The following is a 26463-nucleotide window of genomic DNA, read 5'->3' as shown; positions in this document are numbered from 1 at the left end:
AGAACATGATCTATGTGCAAAATGCCTAAATATCATGCCAAGGTTACTTTGGGACTAATATGCCAAACTTGACGAATTCCTCTCTATGCTTATGATTTAAATTGCCTTTGTATGCACCTATGATCTTAAGTGGCAAAGTAAATGTTGAAAATGGGAACGATATGAAACGTGAATTATGGAATGTGGAAATTGTGGCCCCAAGTGCCGGTAAACTAATACATGTATAACCAAATATTGGAGTGAGATGAAAATTGGAAAATGGTAACGTTTCGGGGAGGCGGCTTAGCCGATCGAGCCGTGATCGGACGCCATGATATATACACATGGTGGTAATGTATTGATGATTGAAACTGGAAAGTGTGAATCAAATAATGGTAACATCTCCGTGAGATGGCTTAGCCGATCGAGCCGTGATCGGACTCCGCTCAAAAAAGCGGTGGCAAAGTGGATAATGATGCAACAGTGTGGGATGCTCCAATCAAAAATTTCAGAAACTATGTGAAAATCATGTGAACCTCCTTATATTGTTGACATGGTGCTTATTTAGAACTTTTTTGTCCTTATGATTTCCTTTTTACTCTTGTATGAAAGTTCTTTCTAACTAGATGGTGTTTAGTTATACATACTAGTGTTATTCGATGGCACTAACGTCCCTTTTGCCAGGGGCACTATGTTTTTAAATGGATGTAGGTGTTTCTATAGCAGGTAGTGGTGGTCGCAGCTAGTGTCGCATCATTCTTTCAACTAACTTGGTGAGCCCCACTTCGTTTCAGGGTCCTGTTTCATCTATTCATCATGTACTTTGTATTTGAGGTATAGCCAGAGCCTTGTTACCGGTATTTCCATATTACATTACTCTTCAGTTATGTTTAGAGGCTCCGTAGACAGGTTGTGGATAATGTTGGGTATTGGAATTAATTTAGAAATTTTGATGTTTGGCAAAGATTTATAAAACTTGTAATATTTTTATAATTATGATTTAAGCTGCTAATGGAAATGAAATGGAAGTTGTTAATGAAATACTTACTAAGTATGATTAATGGAGTCCATCTCCTATTTATTCATGAATTAGTTTGGGTAGAATGAAACCTAACAAGCTTGCTCAGTCGGGTTTACTCGGCTGAGCGCCGGTCGCGCTCCTCGGATTTTGGGGCGTGACACTAATACTAGGACTGCTCCTACGCCAACTCCTTTGAAATTTGTTTCTCCATTGAAAAACATTCTCCAACCATCATAGGATTTTGCGATGTCTTCTCCTATGAATGATACCTCTTCATCAGGAAAATACGTTTTTAGGGGTTCGTATTCTCAATCCATGGAATTTTCAGCAAGGTGATCTGCCAGTGCCTGTCCCTTGATTGCTTTCTGAGTCACGTAGACAATGTCAAACTCACCCAACAGGATTTGCCACTTGGCCAGCTTGCCAGTGGGCATGGGCTTCTGAAAAATGTACTTCAAAGGATCCATCCATGATATGAGATATGTCGTATAGGTGAAGATTTAATGTCTCAGCTTCTGGGCTACCCAAGTCAAAGCACAATAGGTGCGCTCTAATAGAGAATTCCAGGCCTCGTACGGGGTGAACTTCTTGCTAAGGTAATAAATGACCTGCTCCTTCCTCCCCGTTTCATCATGCTGCCCCAGAACGCAATCGAAAGCTCCATCCAATACTGCAAGGTAGAGTAATAAGGGTCTACCTGGCTCGGGCGAGACAAAGACTGGTGGTGTTGACAGGTACTCTTTGATTCTATCGAAGGCTTATTGGCAGTCATCGGTCCATTTGGTAGCGGCGTCCTTCTTTAACATCTTAAAGATTGGCTCACAGATAATTGTAGACTGTGCTATGAACCGGCTGATGTAGTTAAGTCTCCCAAAAAACTCATCACATCCTTCTTGTTCTTTGGCGGTGGCAGTTCTTGAATGGCTTTGACTTTTGATGGATCTAGTTCTATTCCTCGGCGACTCATAATAAACCTAAGCAATTTTCCAGCAGGAACCCCAAATGCGCACTTCGCGGGGTTCTGTTTCAGGGTATACCTCTACAATGTATTGAAGAACTTCCTCAGATCTTCCTTGTGATCAGTGGCCTTCTTGGATTTGATGATAACATCGTCCACATATACCTCTATCTCCTTGGGTATCATATCATGGAAAATGGTAGTCATGGCCCTCATGTAGGTGGCGCCTGCATTCTTCAGGCCGAACGGCATCATCTTGTAACAGTACATTTCCCATGGCATAATGAAAGCCATTTTCTCAGCATCTTCTTCATCCATCCAAATGTTATGATAACCAGCGAAGCAATCTACAAATGACTGCAGCTCATGCTTGGCGCAATTGTCAATCAGGATGTGTATGTTCGGCAAAGGGAAGTCGTCTTTCAGACTGGCCCGGTTGAGATCCCGGTAGTCAACACAGACTCTGACCTTCCTATCCTTCTTTGGTACTGGCACAATGTTGGCTAACCATGTAGGGTATTCTTCTACCCTGAGAACCTTAGCTTTGACCTGCTTGGTGACTTCTTCCTTGATTTTCAGACTCATATTAGGTTTGAACTTTCTGAGCTTTTGCTTTACTGGTGGGCATGTCGGATCGGTTGGTGGTTTGTGAGATACGATGGACGTGCTCAGACTAGTCACGTCATCATATAACCAGGTGAATATGTCCTCATATTCCTTTACAAATTCTGTGTATTCTTTCTTTTCTTATGGCGATAGGTGAACACTGATTCGTGTTTCCTTGATGTTTCATGCATCTCCCCAGGTTGACAATTTTGGTCTCGTCCAGGTTGGACTTAGGTCTGTTTTCAAAATTCTCAACTTCTTTAACAATCTCGTCAGGTATGTCGTTTTCCTCTAAATATATGTCTGTTTGTTGCGTTGTCTCATTGCATATCACAGTCATTGGTTTATCAAGATAAGTAGTAGTAATATTGTATAAGTAAAGTAATGAGAGAAAACGATAATGAGTGTTGATTCATAAGAAAAGTCAAAATGCTTTGATAAATTGCATAACTGTTTTGAACATTGAAGATTTTATTGCGGGAATTGAAAAATGCAAAAAGAAAATCATTTATTAAAAACAATGGATAACGCTTGTTTTAGCATTGCTACCCCGAGGCTCATCGGGCTCTAGTTGTCCTGATGGTCCAGTTATTGAGGCGTGCCCCTCTGCTTACAGCCTGTATGGAAGGGCCTTCCTCCTCCTCCTCCTCCTAGAGAACAACACAACAGTCCATATCATTGTCTTCTAGGAACAAGTTCTTCACCGCTGCTAGTGCTTCTTCTTTGTCTGACCCATAAACAATGTCGGCCTATTGGAAAGTCTGCTCCAAATGCGGTATTGGCTGCTCTAGTGGATAGTAAGGACCGCACCATGGTGGCAACTAATTGTTGAATTCCTCCCAGGTGTAATAATATCTCAAACCTAAGGTAGTGTCATGTTTCTTGAGTTTTATGGGCTTCGCGATTCCTTAGAGGTTCTTGCCGAGCCCTTTGCTAGGTTCGTACCCACTCCAATTCAGTATACTCTCAATTTTGTTATCCCACCACTTGTCTTTGTCGATAGCATTGACCCATTCAATATGGTGGTAAGTCTCTCCACCCAGCTTCATTCTTCCTTCGATCGCCGGAATGGTCTGGCGACTGTATATATGGTTGCTACCATCATCGTGAATGATCACTTTCTGGTGATTCCATTCGAACTTTACGGCATGATGCAGTGTTGCTGCTACGGCCCCAGCAGCATGAATCCATGGCTGTCCTAATAGTAAGTTGTAAGATGTTGGTACATCTATCACCTGGAAGTCGACATCGAACCATGTTGGTCCCATTTGCAAGCATAGGACAATCTCACCAATGGTGGACCTCTGAGAACCATCAAAGGCTTTCACATTGATTGCTCCATCGTTTATCTCATGCAATCCTTTACCCAACTTCTTAAGTGTTACCAGAGGACAAATGTTGAGACTGGAACCCTCGTCGATGAGGATTCTGGTGATGAAATAGTCCTCGTATTGCACGGTGATGTGTAGTGCTTTGTTATGCCCCAACCCTTCAGGTGGCAGCTCGTCCTCATGAAAAGTGATCTTATGGCTCTCCAACACTTGTCCTACCATGTTAGCCATTTTCTCACCAGTGATGTTACTTGGCACATATGCTTCACTTAGTACCTTTAACAGAGCATTCTTGTGTGCCTCATAATTTTGTAGCAAGGAGAGAATGGATATTTGTGTTGGCATTTTGTTTAGCTGGTCAATGACCGAATACTCTTTGGCCCGTATCTTCCTCCAGAGGTCGTCTAGGCCTGTCTCAATGATGGGTGGCTGATTGGAGGCCTGCTTACTTGACACAGCTAGATGTTCAGGGGCATAGACTCTACCAGTTCTTGTCATACCCTGCCCTGCAATAGTCTCTTCGAACCTGACCTTGACTTTTCTCATCGCCTCGGCCGTATAATCCCAGGGTACAGCCTTTGTATGGAATGGCATCATGATCGACATTGCCACTGGGATCGGTGTGGATATCCTTACTCCGAACGGAGCATGTGCCTTGGGTGGCAAAACTGCAACCTCAAATGGTGTAGGCGCATTTGCCAAAGACATGAATTCAACCTCAATTGGTGTTGGTGCCTTTGCAGATGACGCTGCTTCAAAATCAAGTGGTACAGACATATTCACCTAAGTGTTCTCAGACGGTTGAATCTGGACTATGATTGGATTGAGAGTGATTATTGGCTTCTTTGGGTCATCACCTTCTACGATCAACCCGATTGATCCTTCGGGATCCCAATCATCTTCTATTTCAATTATGTGGATACCTCCACCCTTATGGTCTGGCAGAGGGTTGTTGCAGACATTTGGAGCGGGTTCCTTTGCCACAATAATCTTGTTATCAATCAAGGACTGTATCTTGTCCTTCAAAGAGCGACACTCATCGATGGTGTGTCTTTTCATGCTGGAGTGGTATGCACAGGATTTGTTTGGGTTTACCCACTGAGAAGGGTTCTCAAGGGTTGCAACAAGGATGGGGTGACATAACCAGTGGCTTTGAGTCTCTCATACAACTGGTCAATGGGTTCAGCAATGGTTGTATATTGTTTTGGAGGTCTGCGGTCAAAATTAGGTCGGGGTCTAGGGAAGCTTTGGCGTGCAGTAGGTGATTGGTAACGGGATGGTTGAGCATTATAGGTTTGGTAGAAATGAGTGGGTTGGGAGTATCTGGGTGAAGAAGGTTGATATGTAGGAGGTGGAGGTGACTGATAAGTTGGTGGTGGAGCTTGGTATGAGGGTGAGGGTGCTTGGTAGTTCGGAGTTGGCTGATATATGAGTGGAGGTGTTGGGTAAGTTTGGTATTTGATGGGAGATTTGGTCCTTTGTGGAACCATTATGGCCCCCACGTCCCTTTTCTTGGACACACCACCAAACTGTAAACCCTTATTGGTAGCTTGCAATGCCTCGAAGTTTGCAACCATACTGCTTTTGATACCTTCTTCAATTTTTTCACCCAATTTGATAATGTCGGAGAATTTGTGGTTCTCAATCATAATCAGCCACTCATAGTACTGTGGGTCTTGGGCTCGGACAAAGAACTTGTTCATATGTTCCTCTTCTAAGGCAGGTCTGACCTTAGTAGCTTCGGACCTCCAGCGAGTAGCATACTCGCAAAACATTTCTATAGGTTTCTTCTTTGGATTCTGAATATAGAACACGTTAGGCGCATTCTCTGTATTAAACCCGAACCTGTCCATAAAGTCGGACGCCATGCCTACCTAGCTTGACCACTTCTTTGGATCTTGGCTGATGCACCTTACAATGCATCTCCTTTCAAACTCCTCATGAACAGCTTCATGCGGATTCTCTCGTCTTTCCCTACTCCAACCAGCTTGTCGCAGTATGTCCTCAGATGGACCCTTGGATCACCCATACCATCAAACATTTCAAACTTAGGAGGTTTGTACCCCTTGGGCAGTTCGACATCGGAATGTATGCAAAGATCCTCATAGTTTAGCCCCTCAATTCCCTTACTTCCTTCAACGCCTTGAATTTGGCTGGTCAGTTTCTTGAGCTCCTCGGCCAGGTTCCTAATAAGTAGGTCCTTCTCATCAGACTCAGGTGTGCCTGGGACAGGTTGGGAGTGTGGCATGGTCTCCACGTAGATAGGGGTGTTATGGTGGCCTGGTGTGTGGGTGTGGGAATGGTCATTTGTGGAGTTTTGAGGTTCTGGAATGAGTAGTGGAGTGTTATTTGGGATATGACAGGTGTTGCATTGAGTTTTTAGTGGAATAGTGTGATGGTGAGGAGCGGGATGATTTTGTTGCTTTGGGATATTTTGAGGAGGTGTAGGGTTCTAAGTGTTGGGTTGAAATCTGGGGTGCTGAGGGAAAATGACAGGTGTGCCAAATTCTGAACCTGATCGAGCTCTTCTTGGAATTTCAGTTGCTTCTATTCAAGTTGGGATACATTCTCCTGAGGAACTTGAGTACCATGGCCATTAGTAGCCTCTGCCCATTCAGTTGGATTTTCCTTCTGATGTTGTTCAGATCTTCCATTTTGCTTTTGTTCTTGTTTCTGACAGGACTAAGAGGAGGAGTGGGTGGAGGGCCCCTGGATCTCGTGGAATAAGATGATGATGCCAGAGTGCACGAACTAACCTTTGGGAAGGGGAATAATAAAACAGAAAATAAAACAAAAGGTAATCAAGTTAGTGCGGATTATAAAAAGCATTGCGGCATTTAAACACATAGTGCGGAATCTAAAACGTGTCCTAATCTGGGAACCTCTTTGTGCCCGAGGTAGGCCTAGCGACAAATTGTTTTGGAGAACTTAGAATGCTAAATGCCTCATTTTATTGATAGAAAATAAGACGAGTTCAAAATTGACACTAAATAAAATAGGAAAATAAAAGTCACTAATGGTCATTGGCCTTATTACATTTTATAAAGCGAAAAGGTAAACTCCTATCTACTTGGTCCCTGAAGGACCTTCCCCAGATTCGGCATCCTTGGCTCCGTTGAACAGCTTTCCTAACTCACGAAGTCCCAGCAACAGGTATGCTCTGGCTAGATATCCTCCTTCGTTTCCTTCAGACTTTTGACAATCTTCAATCCTTTTGAGAAATTTTCTCTCCAATTCTACTATGCCTCGCTCCAAGTATCTCAGGTTTTTGTTGGCACTGACATCCATATCCTTCCATTCCTCAATCAGCTTCTAGTTGGACTCTTATATCTCGCAGTGTTCGTTCTCGCATTCACGGATCCTTTTGCGCAACTGGTTGTATTTGACTTGTGCCTCGGCCTTTTCATCTATGATCCTGTGACCTCGCACAAACCCAGGCTGGCCAAGACCATCATGATTGTCTTCCAGCCAGCCTGAATAATAGGGAGCACAACCAGCATGATATCTGTCTGGCTCGATAGTGTCTTCCCCCATTACGATTTTGCAATGCCACATATGCTGAGCTTGGCACTTGTAGGGACTATCATCATTTTGGAAGTCAGCTCTAAAATGGCTCATCTTGTCGACCCTGGGTATGATTTTCTTCCTACCAGCTTACCGCATAACTCGAAGAGGAACGTAGGGATATGTTAATCAATATCAGGAAAGGTGCATCTCTGGATCGGGCGATGAACTCCTCGGTCGAAAACTACTCGAACATCCATTGAACTTGTTCTTTAGTCAGATTTTCAAAAAGCTCGACCCATTCTTTAGCATTCTCTGGCTGGGCGAACATGTCGGGATGTAATTCATTCGCTTTGGATGGTGAAAAGCGATGTGATCATCCCAGTCCCTTCGCTGAATCACTTGTCGGTATTCGCCCTTTTGGAGGTGTTTCATGAGCCAGAGCTGAAATAATAAATTGCAACCTTCAAAGTGTTTTTCTCCTCGTTGACACTTTTCCAAGGCTCCGCATATATCTGCTATGATCATGGGCACGATGTTGAATGGCTTCCCACCAATCCCTTCCATTAGGGTCTTAGTTACCATAGCCAGCCTGGTATAGATTCTCCCTTTCTTCATTGGAAACACGATCAGCCCCAGGAAACAAAACATGAAGACGAAAACCCTACGATGGATGTGTCCCAAGGACATGATGGCAAACTCGTCAGGGTAGGTACGGTAGGATTCGTTGTGACCGTACCTTTCATATAAGTAGTCGAAAGGGATGTATGATTCCTTCAGGCATGTCAGTTCTGTATTCTTCTTCAAACCCATCATTTTAGGGAAACCCCTGCCTTTGCGGTTCTCAGGCATTAGCAAACCCGGAGTTTCCCACACTAAACCGGCCAATCCTCTTATCTCCTCCAGCAAAGACATCATTTCAATGTCCCCAAAGCGGAACACGACCCTTTCACAATACCAGAACAGAGTAGCAGCTTCTATGATCATGTTGTTAGGTTGGACCTCTAGGAGGGATGGTAGGTTTCCCAAGTATTTTCGGATGAGAGTTTGATCACTAGAGCGTAGATCTCTCCACCAGCTTAGCAATCTTGGGTGGATGTTGGTGACCATGCCGAATCTGGGGACTTTGTGCCTCATATTTCTGCAAGACAAATATGGTTAGGCCCTTACCCCCACCAGACTCGACTATTTAACATCAATAATTATCACGAAGCATTTAGTTCTCCAAATAAATGCACAAAACGTGATGAAGTTTGTTTGGGTTTAGGAAAACCCGGTGGACTTTTGGACAAGGCTATCTTAAAGGATCATTATGCGGACAACATAACTGACCCGGCTAGGTTTGACCATGATGCATGCACAACTTAAACAAATTAAGGTTTTTATGGGGTTTTAGACTAGTACCCTTGAGCGGACAACTCAAGGGGGAAGGCATGGAACTGTTGACTGCACCGCTGATCAACTAGTTTTACTGCAAATATGCCTTTTCGAATTTAGAGGGTAATTATATAGGAAGAGAGCAACCACTCATTAAAAGCGTTGTTATCGTATTTGTTTGGCACGAGTGGAGTATGATGTTGAGCATGGTTATGCAATAATTAAAAGCATGTTGGAATGTATTTGCATGTTAAGAAAGCGATAAATACAACAGTTTCATAATTTAAAGCGGCGATAAAGGAAAGAAACAAAGAAGACATGTCAGTTTCGTAATTGAAGAAGGAATTAAATTCTTAAAAAAATTAAACAAGCAATTGCACATAAGGGGGTACAAATTCACAAAATAATCTGAAATGGTAAAAGCCTAAAATCCCCAGCAGAGTCGCCATGCTGTCACGCCCCTATTTTCGCTCTTCACATCGGAAAATCGGGTTTATGACATTTTGGGTATAGGACAACTCATTCTTTTTGGGAACTGGGTTTGTATTTGAAGAGTCACCACCTAATTATTTAAGGTGCATTAGGACACCTATAGGGTTCATTTCTAAGTTTGTTTGATAACCAGAGATAGGGTAAGGGCTTGAAATTATCCTAAGGGGAAGGTGTTAGGCATACCTCAGGATCCACTAGTGTGGTTTCCTGCCAGACAGTTTTGTGAATTTTGTACAATTAGCAAATAGACAAGTATAGGCTCAAATAGTGGGGGATTTAGATTTAAACACATAAGGGTTTGATAACAATTATTAAAAGATGAATTTTGAAAAAGAGTTACAGCTTATACATACTTGAAAATGTAAAAGGGAGGGGGTCCTAGGTTTGTTTATAATATGGATCACACCAATGCAATACCCGGTATGACACTCCTCAGAAGAGGGGATACATGTGGTATTAGCGCACCGGTCATCATATCCATATCTACCCTTCCCATCCCATTAAGGTATTAAAGAGCGGATTGGTCTCGACCTCTATTGCATGCTATTACCTATCCCATTCCTATCAGTCCCGGAAGGATTTAGGACTATTATTCCTATAAGAGGGAGGATTTTAGGCTAACTCTTAGGTTTAAAGGTAAAAGGCTAGAGCGACATACAAAACATGTAGGACTGCATTTTTAGGGAAAACATATAAACAACTTAAAGGCTCATGTACACCTCTGCAAATAGAGCATATAAATAGCATGACTTAAACACAGTTAGGGTCAAAATTTAAAGTACTAAAGCAGGGTGTTTAAATTGTTGAAGCAGACCAAATTTATTACATAACTCAGATAAGAAGTCTGAATCAGGCCTACCTACTGGTTGTAGCAGTTGCTATTTAACAAAGGTAGATTCAGTTTTATCATTATTACCTAAGGCTTGCCTAGGTGTGTAATGGTGATGCCTTATAAGAATGATATCTATCGCTGATTAAGAGTACAGTAAGACTGTGAGCGATCTGGATCCTATAGGAATGCTTTCTAATCGTATTAATTAAGAGGAATAGGTTATTAATCTGATTCAGACGGACATGAGTCAAACTAATTTTAACTAAGCTGGTTTTAGATCCTATGGGCATGATCTCTATTATAGCTGATTTTAATTCCTATAGACATGATATCTAAGTATTAAAGGCTGATTTTGGTCCTATAGGCATGATATCTAATTGAACACGAAGTGAAGTAAGCAGGATTTATTTGATCAAAGTGAAATTCCTATAGGCATGATTTCTATTAAAAGTGACTTTTAATCCTATAGGCATGATCTCTATTTGTGTGAAAGTAAAGCATGCAGAATTTCATTAAACCAAAGTAGATCCTATAGGCATGAGCTCTAACAGATCATATCGAGATACACCCTATAGACATGTTATCTACCCTTCTAATAGCTAAAGCATGCATAATCACCCCATCCCTTTCCACTAGCCAACCCCAATATTTGTCATAAATTATTACAGACCAAATGATTGAATTACATCAGAAAAGGTGCAAAATAAGAAGTTACAACCATAGGAAACCTGATTCTGACTTCCTCTTTGAGTTATGGAATAAACCACCTCAAATACCACTGATGTTTCAAAACCTTTCTCATACCTGGGTGTGTCAAAGTTCCCTAAGGACCTTAGTGCTCACACCAAGGTTTGCATAACCAAATAGAAATGAGTGCAGTGTGGAAGGTCCAGCCCTTATGTGTCCAAGTTCAAAGGGAGCTCAAGTGTCCCAAGGCAAGGCTCACATAAGAGGGGCAGAACCTAAATTCTAGGAATATAGTGAAAGTGCAAAATATAGTTGAAAAAAGAGGTTGTTTAAAACTGGACTGGAAAATCTATTTTGAAAGTAATCAGTAGCAGAAGTGTTTGAAATCAGTTGGGGTAATGAACAAAACTCAAACACACAGAATCGGTAGTCACATAAAGGGGGGGTTTTGGGAATACATTGTATGAAGCATATGACCCCAGTAGGGGTTAGGTTTGGTCATGCACAGCAATAGCTGATGCTGGCATGCCCACAAACCAGCCAGAGAACACAAACACATAGAGGGGATATGGGGGTTTGGGATTCATAAGTCAGCAAACACATAACAAGTGACTGACAGAGTACACACATAGGGAAGCATTAATTTAAAGGAGAAGGGAACATATTACAGTATGCTAGTAATATAACTTAACCGCAGAAACATAAGCAGGAGTAGGCAAGAATGAAAGAAATTGGAACAATCCAAGGAACATGTTGTTCTGGCCTTGGCTTTCAGCCGGCTAGACAAAGTAGTAGCACAAGTAATAGTAAAGAAATAGAGAGTTTTTTGAGTGTAAGTATGTGTTCCGAAACTTAAATTGTTCGTGTATTTGAAAGAAGAGAGGATGGGTATTTATAGTTTTAAAAACTAGTGAAGAATAAGGTAATAAGTAAAGTCTTAACACACCATGGAAATAATCACAATCAGAATCAGTTAACACAAGTGATTCCCTTTAATTAAGGGATCACTGCTTAACGGATACTAACAGGTTTTATTAAGTAAAGAAATCAGTTTGAAACAGATTGATTCTTGCCACATAAAGGGGCAGTAAAAGCAAGGAATGATTCTACAATCAGTCACAATATTGAGGGAGTCAGAATCAATCAATGATTCTGAACCTCAACATATAAATAGCAAGGAATGAACAGGCATGTAGGGTCAAACATGTTGACAAAAAGAAACAACAGAAACATACAATAGCAGTAGGGGTAAGCTAGGATTCAGCAGTAAGAAAATATTCAACGCACAGTAGTCAAATATGTCAAGTAGTGACATAGAATCAACAGTGAAGAACATAGTAACAGGTAAGAGAGTCAAAAGCAAGTAAAGGTCTCACAGTAACAGGTGAGGAAAACTCTTTCAATAAATTAGGGTTTCGACAGTAGTCGAGTTTAAGAGACGATAAGAACTCAAATCAGATAAGTCAAACAAGGAAAAGAGGGTCAAAACAAAGAACTTAATCGAACAAGTACACATCTAAACAAACAGTTTCAAAACTCGGATGAGACCAAAAAGGAACTAGGGTTTTCAACATGCTGACTCAAGTAGAAGGAAAGCAAAACAAGTTGTTTGAACGTGGTAAAATCATGAAACAACACCAAAAAAATTAGAAAAGAGATCTTTAAAAAGAAGTTAAGAGAAAAACCCTAATCGTTGAAAAACTGAAGAGTCATTTTGAAAGAAAAAATTGAAGAACCTTCGAGAAAACACTTAAGAAGTTCATAGTAGGCACAGATCTAAGATAGATTTGAAAGAAAATCAAAAGATCTTAAGGCTAGGGTTTCAGAGAACCCAGAAAAGGTGAAAAAGGATTTGAAAGTTACCGATCTAACCAGAAAAGTCAAGGATCTAACTTGAACGGCCATGGCTGGCAGGAGAAAGATCGAAAATAGAGGTTGAGCAAGGACTGGACAAGATCTCTTTGAGATCTGGCCATGAAATCATGGAAACAAACACCCAGGAGCCATAGGAGGCCGATACACATCTCAAATGGCCATGAGAGGCCATGGATTAGGCAGGGGTTGAGGTGGATTAGGGTGGAATTAGATGGCGGCGACTAGGGTTCATGTGAGGTTGTAGAGAGAATTGAGAGAAGAGGGTTTGAAGGGCGGCGTTTGGTGGAAAATGAATTAGGGTAACCGGTCGTTTAGGTTTATTTTAGGAAGGGTGAACGGTGGTCGTTGATTTGAATGATCAACGGCCTAGATTAAACGGGTAGGTGGGGAATCCGTGTTTGGGTTGGTTGAAATTGGGTTGGGGTCGGGTTTAATTGGAATTGGTCCGGGGGAAATCAGGTCTGATTTGGGGTTCAATTTAGGCTAAAATTTAAATACAAATGGATTGTTACTTAAATAGCCAATTTTTCCTTTATAAAATTATAAAAAATAGTAAATAAATTTTTGGAAATAAATTGAAATCACTAAAATGATTTACAACATGTAAATAACAATTTAAAAATATATGGCTTAATTTTATGAATATAAAACACAATTAAATCTTAACAAGGCTAATATTGCAATTATGTGCAATTAGCTTTAAAAAATACTAAATAAAATTATAAAAATTACATTAGCCATACTTTGGCATAAAGATAAAAATCCAATAGATGAATTACCAAAATAATAATTTTGGAAATAATTATTGGATTTGTATGGATAAAAGAGGGAAATAAATTGATTTAAAAACCTTTAGAAATCATGGAAAAATAATAAAACATTTGGATATGCTTATATATGCATATATATATATATATATATATATATATATATATATATATATATATATATATATATATATGTCATTTTGAAGTTATTTTGCATATTAAAAATATATAGGGAAAAATTGAGTATCAACACTTTGTGGGGTGGCTTCATCTCACTAGTGGCTTCATCTCACTAGCCAAAGTGGATGGTTCAACAGACTTTGACTTTGAAATAGACTTCTTTGTAGAAGTTTTGGCTTTCTTAGCATTAGGAGTCAGAACCTCCACTTCTTCTGTCTCATCTTCATCTCGAAGGGCTAGGTACATCTTATCAATTTCAACAGCCTCAACAGGCTCAACCACCTTCTTCTTTCCCTTAGCAGTAGCTTTTCTTTTACTTTCTTCTAAGGCTTTCTCCAGCTCTGCCTCGCTCTGCTTCTTCTGACTCTTTTTAGCTCTTCCTCTTATGGGAGGAATTTTTACAAGGATATAAGAGACAGCCTTCCTTTTCTTATTTTCTCTAGCAGTGCTAGGGGTTTTAACTCCTGAACTTCCTTTCTTCTTTAGATTGTAACTTTCAGCCACCCTTTTTAGTAGGTCTACAAGGGTTTCCTGTTCAGATGGAACAGGTTCATCAAAAAAATTCCCTAGTTGAACTAGCCCCTCAACAGCTTCTTCAGACCCACTTCCCCCTATTTTTCTCATACCCTCCTCCATTCCAACAGATTCCTCACCCCAAACTGACATAGCTCCTGATTCTTTAGTTAGACAAATAGGAGTGGGTGAAGAACCAACCACTCCTTTTCCCTTACCCCTCACAGTACTCCGAGCACCCTCACTCTCTTTTCCTTTCCTTTTTCATTTTTACCACCAACCCTTTCGGACTTAGTAGTTTCAACACCTGGTATAGATCCTACCAGCACAAACCTACTCTCCAAATTCATAGCAACCTCAGAGATAGTTTCAGGAGTAACTTTAGGGCCATATGTTACCTGTTTAGTCTTAGAAGAAACCATTTCTTACCCCTCAGTAGCAGATTTGAATGATTCATCAAATTTCTAGGGTTCTTCTTTCCTACCTGCTTTCAATTTTTCATTTATTTTCTTGATTTGCTCTCCACTAGAGACAACCTTTCGAGCCATCATTTTTACCCTACTTTTCTTAGAGGTTGGAGTGGTTAAAGGGGTTATACAAGGTGTGGAAGTGGTTTCCTTGGCTGGTGATGGATTCTCAGAAGTGTTGGCCATTTTAGTGCTTGGGTGTAAGAAGAAAGAGTTTCAGTGTGTTAGGAAGATGAGAGAAGTTAGAGAAAATTTTGACGGCTTGAAGATTTAGAAGTGAAGAACAAGTAAAGCCTAATCAATTTGAAGAGGAGTGTTTAATTGAGTAACGACAGTCTTTCAGAAGTTTAATCAAACTAAATCTCTATTTTGAAAAGACGTTGGAGAGGCCCTAGAATCTAGGCACTTAATGCGGTTTGGACTCCTCTTTTGAATGAAACTGGTCCATTTTGTAACAGATAAGTACAAACAGATTTATTGTTAAATGTGACTCTTCTCTTAATCATGATCCAAATATAATTATTTCACATTATGCAAAGTGGAGAATGTATACCAAATAATCTCGATGAACCAGGTTCTTTACTGAAAAGTCTCTCGTGTAAGTCTAAATTTTCCAAGAAAATAGAGATAACATCATTAGAGATTAATGAGTCATTTCAGCATATGGCACAGGAGTGTACTAATGAAAGTATGAGACTCAGCAAAATCTAACCTAACTATGTACAAAAATTAGCAATTTTTCTAACCATTTTGAGATAGAACAGGTTCTTTTAGGTGATCTTAATCATCTCTAATTCTAACGTTCCTTTCAAAGTGATATCTACTTAGAGCTTTTGTGAAGATGTCAGCTATTTGCTTGTCAGTAGCACAAAATTCCATAATGATCAACCCCTTCTCATAGTTGTCCCTCAAAAAGTGATGCCTAACATCTATGTGCTTAGTTCTCTTATGATGAACTAGGTTCTTGGTCATACTAATTACACTAGTGTTATCACAAAATATGGGGATACAACCTACATCAATTCCAAAATTCCATTAATTGTTGTTTGATCCACAACAATTGAGCACAACATGAGGCAGCAGCAAGATACTCAGCTTTAGCAGTAGATAAGCCACAGAATTTTGATTTTTGGTGGCCCAAGACACAAGATATGAGCCAAGAAATTGTGTTATACCTGAGGTGCTCTTTCTATCCATAAGAAAACCTGCATAATCAGCATCAACATATCCCACTAGGTTGAAATTACTATCTTTTGGATACCATAAACAAAGGCCAGTAGTGTCTTTTAGGTATCTCAAGATCCTCTTGACAGTAGTCAAGTAAGAATCCTTTGGATTTGCCTAAAATCTAGCACAAAGGCCTACATTGAAGACAATGTCAGATCTACTAGCAGTGAGATATATAAAGAGTCAATCATTCCCCTATACAACTTCTGATCAATAGATGAACCAGGTTCATCTATATCCAATTTTGTGGCTGTTCCAATAGGAATGTCAATTTCTTTGGAATCTTCCATTTTAAACCTTTTAAGCGACTCATTTACATACTTTTGTTAATGCATCATAGTTCCATTTGAATTTTGTTTAATTTGTAAGCCTAAAAAGAAATTAAGCTCACCCACCATATTCATTTCAAATTCACTCCCCATTAATTTAGCAAATTCTTTATTTTGCTTATCAGTGGTTTCTCCAAAGATTATGTCATCAACATATATCTGAACTACCAAGAGATCATTACCTTTTTCCTTCAAGAATAAAGTGTTGTTAATTTTACCTCTCTTGTAGCCATGCTCAAGCAGGAACTTTGATAATCTTTCATACCATGCTCTTGGAGCCTGCTTGAGCCCATAAAGTGCCTTGTCAAGCTTGTATACATGATCAGGACATTCCTTGCTTTCAAAGCCCGGAGGTTGATTAACAAACACTTCTTCCTTTAGATAATCATTAAGGAAGGATTTCTTGACATCCATCTGATGGAGAGTAAATTCCATGTAATCAGCAAAGGCTATGAGGATTCTAATTGCTTCCAATCTTGCAACAGGAGCAAATGTCTCATCATAGTTTATGCCCTCCTCTTGACTATAACCTTGAACCACCAATCTTGCCTTGTTCCTTGTAACTATTCCATCATTATCAAGTTTGTTTCTGAAAACCTATTTTGTGCCTGTTACTAATCTGTCCTTGGGTCTTGGAACCAGATGTCAAACTTGGCTTCTCTCAAATTGGTTTAGTTCATCTTGCATTGCATTCACCCAGTCTAAATCCTACAAAGCCTCGGCAACATTTTTAGGTTCAATAAGAGATAGAAAAGCATCGAAAGCACAAAGATTCTTCAAAGAAGATCTGGTTTTGATTCCAGAGTTTGGATCAATACTTATGTTCTCAATGGGATGAGAACTTTGATATTTGTAAGGTTTCACAACTAGCTGGTTTTCCCTAGATGTTCCTTCAACATTTTGTTGTTGAGGAACAGGTTCATGGACAGGTTCCCTCGAGGTTTGTGGATCAGTTCTTCTTTGTTCAGTTCCCCCTATAAGGTTGCCCTAGGTAGAAGAACCTGTTCCATCACCTGTTCTTTCCTCTTGTGCAACTTCAGTATGGGCTGTGGTTTCATTTAAGTCTCTTACCACACCAATTCTTTCATCATCATGTTCCTGTCTTTCAGAAAGAATGTTAGTTTCATCAAAAATCACATGAACACTTTCTTCTATGCACATAGTTCTTTTGTTATAGACCTTATAAGCAAACTATGTGAAGAATATCCCAAGAATACTCCCTCATCACTTCGGGGATCAAATTTACCTAGGGAGTCTTTACCATTATTGTGCACCTAGTGTTCACAGCTTTTTCCCAGAAGTTATAGAGCAGTTTAGTAGAAAGAAGCATAGTCCTAGCCATATCTTTAAGTGTCCTATTCTATCTTTCAATGACTCCATTTTGTTGTGGAGTCCTAAGAGCAGAGAAATTATGATTTATGCCATACTCATCACAAAATTCAGAAAATTTATCATTATCAAAATCAGTGCCATGATCAAACCTAATTGATGCAAGTTGATTATCTTGTTGTTTCTGAGTTTTTCTAACAAACGAAGTAAAGATGTCAAATGCTTTATCTTTAGATGTTAAAAACAATGTCCAGGTAAACCTGGAATAATCATCAACAAGCACCATCACATATCTCTTGCCACATCTGCTTAGTGTTCTCATTGAAGCACAAAGATCCATATGGACCAGTTCCATAGTCCTAGTGGTGCTTACCATTTATTTGCATTTAAAAGAGGATCATACTTGCTTCCCGCTTGCACAAGCCTCACAAAGTTTATCTTCCTTGAACTTAATGTTAGGCAGACCTATCACTAGGTCCTTGGAGACTAATTTGTTGAGTTGACTCAGACTGGCATGTCCAAGTCTCTTGTGCCAAAAGAGAGGATCATTATCCAACACACTTAAGCAAGTAAGTTCATTTTCTGTAAGTGTGGACAAATGTACAACATATATGTTGTTCACTCTTTTTCCCTGCAAAACAATCTTGTCAGTGGTAAGATTAATCACAAAGTATTTGGTAGAGGTGAATGCTACCATGTTACCACTATCATACAATTGTGATACACTTATTAGACTGTACTTCAGTCCATCTATCAAGTATACATTCTCAATAGAGTGAGAATCAGTCTTACCTACCTTTCCAACCCCAATGATCTCACCTTTCTTCCCATTTTCAAAGGATACATCACCTCTTTTGAGGTCCTCAAGTGAAAGGAACTGGTTCTTATTACCTATCATTTGCTTTGAGCATCCACTATCCATGTACCATATCTGGCTACTCCCCTTCACTTGGGCCTGCAAAAGGAAATCAGGGGTTAGTCTTAGGAACCCAAACTAGTTTGGGTCCCTTTCTATAGGCAAAAGATGAATCAAATTCTTTTTAGCCCAACTTGGTAGACTATTCTTCTCTTGAACAAATTCTTTGTTGTTTTGACTTGCCTTTTCTCTTGAAGTGCATTCACTTTTAAAGTGACATGTTTTACCACAGTGTGTGCAAATCTTGTTCTTAGGAAGTGTGAGATACTTGCTTTTGGGATCCCATTTTGGTGAAAGATTCCCAAAGCCAAGTCCTCTTCTGTTACTACTATGATGTTCCTGTACCCATGAAAGTGCATCGGAGGACCTATCCCATTTACAAGTTCTATCCAGATCATGCTTGACTTTGCTTAGATCCTCCTTTGGAATTCTTACCTGCTCATCCCTCTTATACAACTCATCTTTCAATTTACCTACATTTTCTTCTAGAGTGAGTTGTGTGCAATCAAATGTCTTTTTACCTGTTCCTAATTTCAGTTTTAGATTTTCCGATCTAAGTTCTAGGACATTTGAATTAAGTGCAAGAACCTGGTTCTTCAAGACGGTATTTTCACTTACAGTTTCACTAACCTTAAGTTCCAGGTTTTTGCACTTTGCTTTCAAGATCACACATTCTTTAGATAGTTGTTCTTTTTCATTATTTACATCCTCATATTCATCAATTAGATCTAGAAGTAACTCAGATAGCCTTTCTTTAGACAAAAATTTAATCTTGTCTTTGAGATGAATTACACTTACCTTAGTTTCCTCATCAGATTCTCCAATGGCCATAAGTGTGTGTTCATCCCCATCTTCATCATCTGAGCTTTCATTTGAACTTTCTCCCCAAGCAGCGACCATAGCCTTGGTTGATCCTTTGGTTTTCTTGGGTTGAACATGTTCCTTCTTCCTGTTCCTTTGTTCAGCTCTTTCCTTCTTCCATTCAACTTCCCATTGAGGGCAGTTCTTAATGTGATGATCAGTCTTCCCACACTTGTAGCATCCTTCATTGTTTTACTTTTTAGGAACCTTTGGCTTGTTGTAGCTTCCACTTCTTGAAGGACCATTTCCTCTCCTTAGGTACTTCTTGAAGTCCTTTGTGATCATATCTATTTCATCATCTTCTAGAGAACTTTCAGTGATTTTGAGTGTCATGCTCCTTTCCTTCTTAGGTACATCTATCTTCATGGTTTGCCTCCTGAGTTCATAAGCAGTAAGATTTCCAATTAACTTATCCAATGGGAGGGTGGCAATGTTCTTTGATTCCTAAATGGTAGTGATTTTGCCCTCCCAAGTAATAGGCAGAACCCTTGTTAAAATCTTCTCAACTCTATCTTCTTCGAATAATCCTTCCAAGAGACTTTAGTTCATTTGTCAATGTAATGAATCTTGTATACATCTCTTGAATGGTTTACCCTTCCTTCATGGTAAAGTTCTCATATTAAGAATACAGTAGAGCTCCTCTGGACCTCTTCACTTGAGGTGTTCCTTCATTGGCCACTTGCAGAGTGTCCCAAATTTCCTTAGCAGTGGTACAACTTTGGATTTTACTATACTCATCTGGACCAAGTCCACAAACAAGACATTTCTTGGCTTTGGCATTCTTCTCCCATTTTCTCAAATCCTCAGTAGTGCAGTCAGCTCTTATCTTTAGCACTTCTACACCTTCAGCATTTTTCTTCAGGGTAGCCAGAGGACCATCAGTGATAATGTCACATAGCTCATAGTCCTCTCCTATGATATAATCTCTCATCATGTTTTTCCACCAGGAGTAATATTGGTCGTTGAAGAGTGGTGACCTAGCAGTGAATTGCCCTTTCCAGTTTCTAGGTGGTGCACTCATCTTGATCTTCTCCTAAGGTGTTAGCCTCTTCAAGGATAACTCGCTCTGATACCTATTGATGTTTTAATTTTAATACCATACAAGAGGGGGAGGGGTGATTTGTATGGTGTTTAATTTTTTGCGTGCACTGATTATAGAAGAACCTGGTTCTTCTAAGTTTTCTTTAACCTACTGTTGCTGAAATAATAAATGCGGAAAGTAAAGAACACAAGTATTTTTACGTGGAAAACACCTAGCTCAAAAGGTGAAAAAACCACGAGCTACTACTCAGTAGGATTTTCCATATCACTTCACTAAATCACTGAGCCAAAACAGCATTTACAAAACACCTTGTAAACCTAAGGATTAACTATAATCCCATTGTGGCAGCCAACCTCTAACTATTGCGACAACTTCAAGTTAACTCTAACTTGAATACTCAAGGTACCTATTACAATTTCTTCTAGATAAAGCTGAAAGGTACAATATGAAAATACCTACTACAATTGAACTAAAATAAAAGGTAGACACTTGAAACTAGTTCTTCTATCTGGTTCATGTAGCTTCAAGTTCGCACACTTGAATCACACAAGAATTGCTTGCAAAATGCCTTGCTATTTTGCTCTTAACTCACATTTAACTTCAGCTTTTGTATGTACCTGTAAAGTGAGAACATCATATGAATTACAGAGTTAGTAGAATAGAAAATAACTAGAGTTCTAAGGCTACTCTTCCTTTGTGGAAGAGTTCTAGTTGTTTTGTACTTCTAACTCCTCCCATATCTTGGATAGTATTCTCTTTGAGTAAGTAGTTCTCTTTGAGATATCAGATATAACTATTTAAGCTTATCTCTCTCACGTGTATTCCTTGTGCTTGAATCTTCCCATGTCTGTGTATATTGTGGATGGACATGCTTCATGCTTGAGTTCCTTTGTCAATCTTCAAAACAAACTTCAGTTGGGACAACAAAAACCAAATGTAATCAACTTAACCATATGAATGAAGTCACATATTGTGACGACCCGGCCAGTCATCTCATGAGTACCGCTCTGTTTCCCCTATTTCTACTTCTTATTCTTTTTTTATCGGTTCTATGAATGCTCGGGTTGGTTGGCTCTAGTTTGGTAAGGATTTGGTAAGGTTTGAAACACTTAGTCTTTTTTGAGGAAGCTTAAGTTGGAAAAGTCAACTGAATGTTGACTTATGTGTTAGAGGGCTCGGATGTGAGTTTCGATGGTTTGCATAGCTTTGGGAGGTGATTTGGGACTTAGGAGCGTGATAGGAATATATTTTGGAGGTCCGGAGTTGATTTAGACTTGACTTAGCAAAATTGGATTTTTACTGTTTTCCGGTTGTTAGGTGAGATTTTGATATAGGGGTTAGAATGAAATTTCGGGAGTTGTAGTAGTTCTGTTGTATCATTTGGGATGTGTGTGCAAAATTTCAGGTCATTCGAACATGGTTTGGTTGGGTTTTTTATCAAAAGCGTAATTTAGAAGATTTTGGAATTCTTAGGCTTGAATCCGATGCGAATTTGGTGTTTTGATGTTGATTTGAGCGTTTCGAAGGTTGGAACAAGTTTGAATGATGTTATGGGATATGTTGGCATGTTTGGTTAAGGTCCCGGGGGCCTCGAGTGAGTTTCGGGTGGTAAATCGAACTATTTCAAGTTTTGGAAAAGTGCAGAAAACTGTTGTTCAGTGTTGCAGAGAAATGACCTTCGCGTTCGCGAGTAGGACCTCGTGTTCGCGAAGGGTTAGCTGGTGAGGCTGAGATTTTAGCCTTCGTGTTCGCAAGGAAAGCTCCACATTCGTGAAGGGCTAGGGTCGTTGTGCATCGCATTCGCGCAGAGGAAGTTCGGCAGCTAGGAGGTTGATTTTTTCATCGCGTTCACGAGAAGGAGAGCGCTTTCGCGAAGGTCGAGATGAGGAACCATCGCGTTTGTGAAGGACTGGACGCATTCGCATAAGAGGAAATTTGGTCAAAGTTAGATTGTGTTTCGCGAACGCAAGGCGTTGACCGCGTTCGCGAAGATAGGAATTAAGGCCTGAGCAGAATGTTTAAATAGTCATCTTGTCCGCGATTTTAGGGTTAACTTCCACCATTGTTGAGCGATTTTGGAGCTTTTGAAGAGGATTGAGAGGGATTCAAAGAGAAACATTTGGAGGTAAGATTTATGGACTTAATACTCGATTCTTATGTGAATTCTACCTAATTAATCATGGAATTTAAGCCTAATATTGAAGAACTAGGGGTTGTAATTGGAGACCTAGAATTTAGGATTTGAGGGGTCGTTTGTGGTTGGATTTTGATGCTTTTGGTATGAATGAACTCGGGGAGCGATAAGGAGTTCATTGATGTAATTTTTATCGGAATTCGAGATGTGGACCCGGGGTCGGGTTTGGCCAATTTCGGGATTTGTATTATAATTTGATTTCTTTCAAGTGGGCTTTGTTCCCTTAACGTATTTTGATGGTTTTGGACTAATTTTGGTTAGATTTGGAGCATCCGGAGGCCGATTCGAGGGGCAAAGGCATCACGAGCTAGAGATTTGGACCGGGTAGAGGTGAGTAATGATTGTAAATGTTGTCCTGAGGTTATGAAACCCCGGATTGTAAATCGTTGTGCTATATTAAGGTGACGCACACACTAGATGAAGAGCGTGGGGTCGTGCACTATTGGGGATTGTGAATTAGTCCATCCCGAATGATTTTTTTACCGCGTATTTGATTGAAAACTGCTTGTTATCATCATGTTTTGGGCTGAATGCCATATTTGGGCCTCGTGCCAACTATTTGAACCCTTAGGGGATTTTTACTGATATTTCCTCACTATTTTGACCTTATACTTGAACTCAGTCATCGCTATATTCTACTATTTTCATAATTCAGCCATGTTTACTCCGCTTTAACACTTAAATGATATTTTGGGCTGAGCACCATGTTTTACTATTGCCCGAGTGGATTGTGAGATTCTGATTGAGTAAGGTCGAGGGCCTATGTTGTGAGGAAACACTCATTATGATTATGAGGCTGAGGGCCTGAGATTTGTACGCCACGAGGTGGCTTGTTGATATGAGGCCGAGAGCCTAGTGATGATGCCACGAGATGGCTTGACATTGCGCTTGGGCCGTAAGGGGCCCCTCCAAGAGTCTGCACACCCCCAGTGAGCGCGGGTACCAATTGTGATGTGAGATATAGCCCGAGGGGCTAGTATTGTTCCATGTGTTGCCCGAGGGGCTGGTATTGTTTCATGTGTTGCTCGAGGGGCTGGTATTGTTTCATGTGTTGCCTGAGGGGCTGATACTGTTGGTATTATGCCCGAGGGGCGGTTCTTTATGTGTTTATCTTTCCTAATTGCCTGTCATTTACTTGCTTAACTGTTAAAAAGGCATTCCAAAGAAGTTTAAACTGAACTAAAATGACTTTATATATTTTCACTGTTTCATTGCTTTTACTGGCTTTTTCTGCTTCTTTATAGCCTGTTGAAGTGCCTTTACTTGGTTTCTTATTACTCAGTCTGCATTTATTATTATTACTCACTGAGTTGGAGTACTCACTTTACTCCCTGCACCCCATGTGCAGATTCAGGCGCATCAGGTCCTGCTTGCGAAGGTTGAGAGCTGTCCAGCAGATTCTAGAGATTTACTAGGTAGCTGCACGGAGATTCGTAGCCCAGTGCTTCTCCCTCTATACTATTTCCTTCTATTTTAGTTTTGTATTAATTAAGTAGACTCTTTCAGACTTGTAGTTTTTACGATAGATGCTCATGACTGGTGACACCCCGATGTCGGGCTATGTCTTTTCCGCAAACTGTATTATTTACCTTATTTTGGGATTTATGATTATGATTAAAACTTAGTTTTATTAATTAATTACTTAAAATGAATTGGGAACGTGTCAGATGGCCTTGTCTTCATGAGATGCGCCATCACGACTGGGTCAGGGTTTAGGGTCGTGACACACATAAATGTGCTTGAGCATTTTGTGTTTTGGATTCTTCTCGTTGAATATATTCTCTAATTTACTGATTCATTATCGCAAAAATAAATTCGAACCATCAGTACCGTCCCACCTATTTGAAGTTTTGAACCATGTCAAAATAATAAATAGTTTAGTTCAGCACGATTTGTACGTAATTGTTACAAAAAGTTAAAACGGACGGAAACTTGGCTCGGCTTTTGTCATCTTATTCTTTTTCCAAATGCCTTTTTTGTTCTCTCTGTAAAATATTCATTGGTAGTTTGATTTTACATTTTTCTACATAAAGAAGCCGCCAGTTGTATATAGTTGTATAGGACGACAAAATTGAGAGCTAGAGAGCATATATCAGAAGTTTTGCGGAAGCTACGAGAGTACTTATCCAGTAGATAGGGAACTTTTTGCTACGAGAGAACTTTTTTGTTCAATGTCTTTGCCTTATGTTTTGATGATCTAACAAACTTACTATCAAGAACCAGATAGGGAACCTAACACACTTGGTACACATTACAAATAAATGGATTCCAGCCTGGACTCCAGCTAATGTGAACTACTGCAAGTGTAGAAAATGAAGAAACAAGACAAGGACCTGATCCCTTGTGTTTCCCTAACAGCAGTACGAAAGTCAACTGTGCACAGCTGGAAAGTGACTGCCACAGAAATAGTGCACACAGTGCATCAGTTTTGCAGTCACTTGCCTTTGACATACCAAGTGCTTACATCATTCAAGTGATGTCATCAAGGGTGTATTAACAAGAGAATTATAACAAAACATCACTTGAACATTGAGAATTCACTTCAAGCATTCAAGTCTTCTAAAAACAGTGAACTCAATTCTCAAGAGCTTGAAGAACAAAGTTAAACGCTACTACAAACCAGTTCCTAAATCTAGTATTTTGTCATCCTTAGTTGAGTTGTAACTTTGTGATTGTTTCTTATTGTAATTTCTAAATTGCTTAGCTAGAAGTGTTGCTTAGGAACCCCCGTGTAAAAACCATAAACTTTCTGAGTTTGTGTTGTGACTAGAGTTAGTCATAAGTCAAAGTCTTTGTAGCTAGTGAGTGACAAAGTGGCTTATGTAAGAGTATCACAAGTTAGTTGAGTTGAAGTCTTTGTAATAGAGTCATTACAAAATGGCTTGTAATAGAGTGTTTACAAGTTAGTGAAGCTGAAAGCCTACAAGTGTAGGTCGTGGTTTTTGTCCCCTTGAATGGGATTTTTCCACGTAAAAATCTCGCGTCTCATTTACTTACTGTTACATTAGTATTCTTAGTGAAAACTCATAGAGGACCAGGTACTCTATAGTTTGGTGGACTCATATAAACTAACAATTGTATCATAGCGGGTTCATCCTACCAGGCTAACACTTAGGAAGGATCTGTATGGTTGCTCCACCAAATTTTGAAGAAGGTCAATATACATACAGACCACCAGGTTCAATGGGCAATACTATGGGTGGTGGAAGACCAAATGCATGATTTTATCATGGCTGAGGATTCTGAGTTGTGGGATGTCATATATGATGGTCCTTATATCCTAACAAAGACACTTGCAGAACTTCCATTCTCAATGCCAAAAAACAGAAAAGAATACACCGATACAGACAGGAAAGTTGTGGAGAAGAATTTTTGTACCAAAAAGATTTTGGTATGTGGAATAGGACCTGATGAATACAATAGAATTTCTACTTATGAAACTGCAAATGAGATATGGGAAGCTCTACAAATAGCACATGAGGGAACTGCTGAAGTAAAGAAATCTAAGATTGATATGCTCACTACCGAGTATGAACTCTTTAGGATGAAGAACGATAAATCTATTCAAGATATGCACACAAGATTCACCTCCATCATAAATGAGTTACACTCACTTGGTGAAACCATTCCTAGTAACAAGCTAGTGAGGAAAATTCTCAGTACCCTACCCAGTTCTTGGGAAAGCAAGGTGAATGCTATTACTGAAGCAAAGGACCTGCAGGAGCTGACCATAGATGAGCTGGTTGGAAATCTGAAGACCTACAAGATGAAGAGGAAGATACACAGTGAAAGAAGAGAACCAAAGAAAGAAAAGAACCTGGTACTCAAAGCTGATAGCAATGACTCAAGTGAGGAGGACAATGACATGGCTTACTTAACCAAAAGATTTCAGAAGATGGTTAGAAGAAATGGAGGAATACTGAAAAAGGGGCAGCTCTAGCAAACCAAAGAACTATGATCTCTGCCATAAGTATGG

General features: G+C 39.8%; 2 protein-coding genes across 2 annotated transcripts; both read right to left on the bottom strand.

The window, feature by feature from the left end:
- Positions 1-13696: 13696 nt before the first annotated feature.
- LOC138877750 (protein pxr1-like) lies at positions 13697-14544 on the bottom strand. Its single transcript, XM_070157383.1, has 2 exons — positions 14397-14544; positions 13697-14286 (listed from the first exon to the last, which is right to left on the bottom strand). The coding sequence occupies exons 1-2, from the start codon at positions 14542-14544 to the stop codon at positions 13697-13699; spliced, it is 738 nt and encodes a 245-aa protein (XP_070013484.1).
- Positions 14545-17871: 3327 nt separating this feature from the next.
- LOC138877749 (uncharacterized) lies at positions 17872-20272 on the bottom strand. The gene is made up of 4 exons (XM_070157382.1): positions 19881-20272; positions 19459-19627; positions 18574-19362; positions 17872-18429 (listed from the first exon to the last, which is right to left on the bottom strand). The coding sequence occupies exons 1-4, from the start codon at positions 20270-20272 to the stop codon at positions 17872-17874; spliced, it is 1908 nt and encodes a 635-aa protein (XP_070013483.1).
- Positions 20273-26463: the final 6191 nt, after the last annotated feature.

Source organism: Nicotiana sylvestris, chromosome 9 (assembly GCF_000393655.2).
Source record: "Nicotiana sylvestris chromosome 9, ASM39365v2, whole genome shotgun sequence".
NCBI classification, from domain to species: domain Eukaryota; kingdom Viridiplantae; phylum Streptophyta; class Magnoliopsida; order Solanales; family Solanaceae; genus Nicotiana; species Nicotiana sylvestris.
This window is presented reverse-complemented; position numbering and strand designations above follow the sequence as displayed.

What these genes read in the sequence shown, in the direction of transcription:
- LOC138877749 (XM_070157382.1), bottom strand. Translation starts at nt 20,272, where the DNA reads ATGAGTGCACCACCTAGAAACTGGAAAGGGCAATTCACTGCTAGGTCA. An exon ending in GAAGCTACAACAAGCCAAAG is followed by an intron (nt 19,363 to 19,458) that starts GTTCCTAAAAAG and finishes GAATGGAAGAAG; the next exon opens with GAAAGAGCTGAACAAAGGAA. An exon ending in AATGCACTTCAAGAGAAAAG is followed by an intron (nt 18,430 to 18,573) that starts GCAAGTCAAAAC and finishes TTCCTTTTGCAG; the next exon opens with GCCCAAGTGAAGGGGAGTAG.
- LOC138877750 (XM_070157383.1), bottom strand. Translation starts at nt 14,544, where the DNA reads ATGGTTTCTTCTAAGACTAAACAGGTAACATATGGCCCTAAAGTTACT. An exon ending in TAAGTCCGAAAGGGTTGGTG is followed by an intron (nt 14,287 to 14,396) that starts GTAAAAATGAAA and finishes GTCTAACTAAAG; the next exon opens with AATCAGGAGCTATGTCAGTT.